The 6,000-nt window shown below is 35.1% G+C and overlaps 1 protein-coding gene across 1 annotated transcript; it reads right to left on the reverse strand.

Moving 5' to 3' along the window:
* Positions 1 to 1,314: 1,314 nt before the first annotated feature.
* Positions 1,315 to 5,218, reverse strand: LOC131860127 (bark storage protein A-like). The gene is made up of 6 exons (XM_059214498.1): positions 4,987 to 5,218; positions 4,406 to 4,473; positions 3,974 to 4,129; positions 3,633 to 3,875; positions 1,567 to 1,746; positions 1,315 to 1,470 (listed from the first exon to the last, which is right to left on the reverse strand). Exons 1-6 carry the CDS (start codon positions 5,216 to 5,218, stop codon positions 1,315 to 1,317), a joined length of 1,035 nt encoding a protein of 344 aa, XP_059070481.1.
* Positions 5,219 to 6,000: the final 782 nt, after the last annotated feature.

A 6,000-nucleotide genomic window follows, 5' to 3' on the forward strand; every position in this document is an offset into this window, starting at 1 on the left:
ATTGAAGATATTATTTTTCATTGATCTCCTATTACATTATTGACCACCTACAAAATTACCACCAAAACTCTAGCTAAACAGTTATTACTAAAGTATTGACTATATGAATTGAACCAATCATTCAAGTTATTGCAAGATGGGAACAAACTATATTTCTTGAAGATAATTGTATTCACGATAATTTGATCTTATCCCAAAAAGCTATTGAATAGGTTCAAAAATCAGATCAAGATGCTCTACTAATAAAATTATTTTTTGAAAAAGCCTTCGAAGTATACTTCAGAGCTTTCTCATCAACATAATATAATGATTGGATGTTAAGTCTCAAATTTATGTCCATATTCAAATACACTTCAAAGATACAATGCTCATGTTTATGATTTATAAACCTATATCATTAAATTTCCTTACAGCAATCCATTATAAAAGGATGTCCTTTAAGGTCTTTTATGTGCTTATTCCTTAAACATTAAGATAACTGCAAAAAAAAAAAAAAGACAAGAAACTTTACCTTATTGAAGGCATTTGCATTCCTTAAAGTTTTGTGGTTACCAATTCCCCTTTTGCTGATATCAACAGTTTTTTTATTAAACTCCAAAAAAATAAAAATTGAACAACCATAATATCTCGAATCTCTATTGCTTTATTTCTAAGTCATTGTGGGCACATCGCAAGACACGGTTTGTAATGACAAATTAAGTCATTGTGGACACATCACAAGACAAAGTTCGTAATGACAAATTGGTTTCAACCCCACATGGGAGTATAAATCGAACACAGTGAAATCACTCATTATTTGGGTATCCCTTTTAGGTTGGATTATCTTTTGCCAATATGTAAAACTACGATTTGAATAAATTTAAAAAAAATTATGATTAGGATTTCAATTATCTCCTATTGCTGCTTTCACTGAGCTGTCTTATTTTGTAATATTGCTTTGCTGATTGCAGCTTTTCCAGGCTAATATTTACTTAATATCTGTTTCTGTCTTCTCGTTATGACTCTGATTCTGGACTATTACACTGCAGCCCTGGTTGCTGCTTATTTTTCATTCATTGTAAAATCTACTTTGCATCAATATTTCAAAAAGAGAAAAGAAAAATTCCACATCTTATAGATAATATAGTTCTGATACTTCAGAGATATAATAATGTAAATACTCATGGTCCATTTGGCACATGTTCTATTCAGTACATGGTTGCAATAGAACTCCACATTTAATAGATGTCACACTGCTTCTGAAACATTTATTCTCATCTAATGGATGGAAGTGACAATAGTTTATTTATTTCGTTGATCAAAACCAAAGTGCCGTCATGGCAACAACTTTAACAAAGTGGCGACTACTATTACCGCATTTTTGGCTGCCAAATCAGTAAAGGTAGCAGCTTCATTTTCTTCACTGGATCCTCCTGCCAAATCAGACAGTGCTCTGATAATTATGAATGGCTTGCTTTCGCTCAGGCACACCTATACACAGATTATAAACACCCAAATGTTGTAAGAAAATTGAAGTGCAACGTAAGTTCTTAAGTGCAATAATGGCTTTATTGAAATAAAATTTACCAGAGCCACTCGTGCACTCTCCATATCGATGGGGGTGACATTGAATTTATGGTGGAGAAAGTTTCTATAAGCAGCATTATCCACGTAAACGTTGGCACTGCAACCTCTCTCTACTCTCACAACCTTTGGCTTGTGAAACAGGCAGCTGCTCGTGTTCAAGCAGGATTCTAGCTCCAGATTCTGAAATTAAAGAAATTCCCATTAAGTTTAACAAACTGTTAATCGAACAAAAACTATGACTTATTATGCTGGGCCTGCATGCCATTATATTTCTGATAATGTTATGTTTGGTATGGACACATCTTATGATATTAGTGAGATAGGTAGATGGAAACTTGTTAGATTTTGTTAGTTTAAAAACAAGCAGAGAAAACACATAATAATGAACAAAAAACAGTAGAAAGAATAATAGACACAACAAAGAACTCAAGACACAAGATTAACGTGGTTCACCACTAAGTGGCTACGTCCACCAGAAACGCAAGGAGAATTCTTATTAATCAATATCCAATACATTATGTATGGGCTGCACACAGCCATTTATATAAACATATCAAATATGAAATGAAGAGTATTCTGGGGAAGACAAACAGCCATGTGACTGTTGGGCTTCATATACCCAACAATCTCCCCTGTGAAGTCCAACCGAAACAGCCTGTAACATTCCTTGCATCTCCATTCCAAGGCTCATACTACAACCAGCTCTTGAGAAGATTTTAATATCGCCAAACTCTGTTCATGAACATTGCGAATTAATCTTCTTCAAGTCAGATTAGAGTTAAAAACATATTCTCTAACTACTTCATCCGGTAATCCATAATCAGGAACACTACTATCAACAGATGCATAATACACTCCTCCATCAAAGTCTCTTGTTTTTCTGCTCCCCCGTAATAGAATATCTAGAAGATCACCACTATCAGATTTTAATACCCAAATATAAAACTCTTGTATAGGTGTGAATAGCCTACAAACATTACTCCCAATTCTCACGGTTGCCTCACTGAATGAATTTGTTGTATTTTGTGCAGAAACTTGTGCAGCACCTGTAATCAATGGATCCCACTTTGCCTCCACTACTGCAATCTGCAACAATAAATCATCACTTCTGCAATCTACCTGTTCTTCTTCAGAGTCATCCTCATTCGCTAGATTTGAGTCTACATCCTCCTCACCCTGAGAGGCATCCTCCTCATCTTGGAAGGGAAACAAATCAGTCTCTTCTTCAAACAACGAATGTAACAAACCCTCTTCTTCTTTAGCCGAAGTCTCCTCCGATTTCCAGCCATTCCACCACAAACATGTGGTTTCAACCTCCACTTGGACATCACTCTCTACCGAGTCTAGACTACCAAGAAATGTTTCGATGACTAATCCAACGTCATCATCTGATTCGGCCTCATCATCTGAAACTTCAGCCTGTTTGTCAATAACATAAAAGCACCCAACTCCGGGATCAAACACAAAGTAAGGGCACCCATATCCAAGATCAACTATCCAATCGGATCCCATCTCTGCTCAAGCCAACCGTGGCTCTGATACCAATTGTTAGTTTAAAAACGAGCAGAGAAAACACATAATAATGAACAGATTACAGCAGAAAGAATAATAGACTCAACAAAGAACTCAAGACACAAGATTAACGTGGTTCACCACTAAGTGGCTACGCCCACCAGAAGCGCAGGGAGAATTCTTACTAACCAATATCCAATACACAATACATTATGTATGAGCTGCACACAGCCATTTATATAAACATGTCAAATATGAAATGAAGAGTCTTATGAGGAAGACAAACAGCCATGTGACTGTTGGGCTTCATATACCCAACAGACTTAGCATATATGAACTTTTGATATAGGATTCCATTTCTATGTTTTGTGGGATGGCTGTTTTCAGCTGAGATTAATGTTGCTGTGTGATGATCTTGCTTTTTCATATGTTCATTGCCTTCTCCCTGCTTATATAATCGAAAACAAAAACTATGACTTTCTTAAAGCCGTGATTCAATAGATCCCATAAGGTTAACCTAAATTTTTCAGAAATAAAATCATTTCGAAACATACCTCAATCTTCTGCGAAAGCTGATAATAGGAATCAGAAACATTAACCCAAAATGCATGCTCTCGAAGCTCTGGGGTACCATGCACAGGGATGAACTCATCAGGTTGGTACCACACATTATTCAGCAAATTTTGAGATCCTCCTGTAGGAGTGCTGTAGTTGGAAAATTTAAGGTACCCAACCTCACGAGTATAGTCTCCATTGGCTTCCAGAGGAAGCTCATCATTCTCTCCTTGTCCATATCTCTGACAATACACAAATCAAAACTAATATATTAAAGCCTGCGCAATAATAGAGGTAAGATAGACTTAAATAGATCTACACAAGCTTAAAATATTACTACCTGCCAGTTCCAAAGGCCAGTATGAGCCCATTGGCGTGGAATAGTTACATCTCCAATGTGGTAGTCAGAATTTCCATTTCTTGCAATTCCATAATGTACAACTCCTTTCACACGAAACAAAGTGAGCAGCAACTGTGTGGTTATCCCTGCATTGGTCTGTATCAATACCCAACAAAGTCAGAACAGTAACCACAAAATCAAACCGGTAAACTGACCCTCTCAAGGCACCTTAGAACCCACTTGATTGTACGCTATAAAATGAAGCTGTTAAAACAGAAAACTGCCCACCCACATTTACCACTAAACCCACGTCTAATCATTCACATTTAATTTATTAGCTACTATAACTATGAAAAATGCGTTTAAAAAAAATCAAAGAACTTCAGATCACAGTTTTGATTTCAATTATGAACCAGTTGAGCCATGGGTTACCATTCCTAGTCCTGTCATGACCACAATGACGCTGCGGTTCACGACTGTCCCAATGTGAAACCTTCGACCTACCAACAACAATACCATGTTAGTTGGTCTGAGTTACCCAAGTTAATTAAGTAGATATGTGTAAGATTTTGGATTGAAGTGTATGGTGTTTTGTTATATCTTTTGGATCACATTCAATAATCTATTATCAAAAAGGAAAAAATTATTGAATATGATCTATCCAAAAAAAATATACAATTTAAACTGAACATGCACTAATCAATACTACATAAAAAATCATATTAATCAATACTACATTTATTTAACAGACCAAATTTGATATAATGGTAAGAAGGAACAGTCAACTTTAGATTCGAATCCACCACTGTGATGAGATAACATACAACTACAATAGATATACCACTAAGTTGTGGTATAACAATAATGGGTATATTAGAAGACCATCTATATTTGTAAATCGTAATAGTATGGCTCAAATTTTCTTTCAACAATAGACTATAACAGCATTTAAACTTCAGGAAAAATACAGAGAGAGAAAATAAAATTAAAAAACAATATGCTTGATCATTTACCAGAAATATCGACATAAGGATGATGATCGTTAGCCAAGAAAGTAGGAGGCTGGAGAAGAGGATTCATTTCGAAGGTGTTGGGAATAACTAAACCAAAATACCTCCCGCCTCTGTTTATAGTAGAGATTTTGCGCTTAAGATGGCTAGAAAGAAAAGCTTCAGACTTTGATAACAATAGCAATACAAAAACGCTAAAAAGAATGGAAGAAATGCTGCTTAAAGCCATGGCCATGATGGATTGCAATGCACACTAATTGCACCTGCTCCTCCAGTATTAAAAGAGATGAGGGATGAGGGGCTCTCTCTTGTCTCAATGGTTATTTCCTTCTACATAATCAAAACCTTTAAAATCATTTCAATTTTCAATCACGACTGAATGGCTTCTATTGCAACTATTGAGGCAATAATTGACCTGAGTACCTTCTTTTCATTGCTTATCTTGAATACTACAGTAATCAATAATAAAGATTAGTTATTATTTATTATTTCCTATACTTTCCAAATAGATAGGTTGATTAGAAGGGACACTAAGCTCCTTAAAATTATTGAAGTGAATGATTCCCCACAAAAAATTCCCTATTTTCTGTCGCATGTTTACATTGTTTATTAAGACCCTCCTTAACACGAATGCTGTAGTAATCAATAATGAAAAGTAATTATTTTATTCAATTGTTTAAAGAATAGTCTGTCATGTAAACCCTTATTCCAGTCAGACCATAATGTCTCTGTCAATATGCATCGGATGGGTCAAAGTGTAAAAATAAAATAGACTTAAGCAGCCGCATGGGAACATATGATAAGGGAGACAATGGTGTGACTTTATGTCACATGTATAAAGCAGGCTAGTTGGAAATTCAAAGCAAAAAAAGGAAAAATAATTTCTTTTTATGAGTTATTATGAAGTCATTGGGCTATTTTGTTTTCCATATAGATGCCCCAATATGATAACTTGTATTTAAGAATAACAAATTATGCTTAAGTAAAAAAAAATTAAGATTTATTAATATTGGTCAC

This window comes from Cryptomeria japonica, chromosome 11 (assembly GCF_030272615.1).
Source record: "Cryptomeria japonica chromosome 11, Sugi_1.0, whole genome shotgun sequence".
Taxonomy (NCBI): Eukaryota; Viridiplantae; Streptophyta; class Pinopsida; order Cupressales; family Cupressaceae; genus Cryptomeria; species Cryptomeria japonica.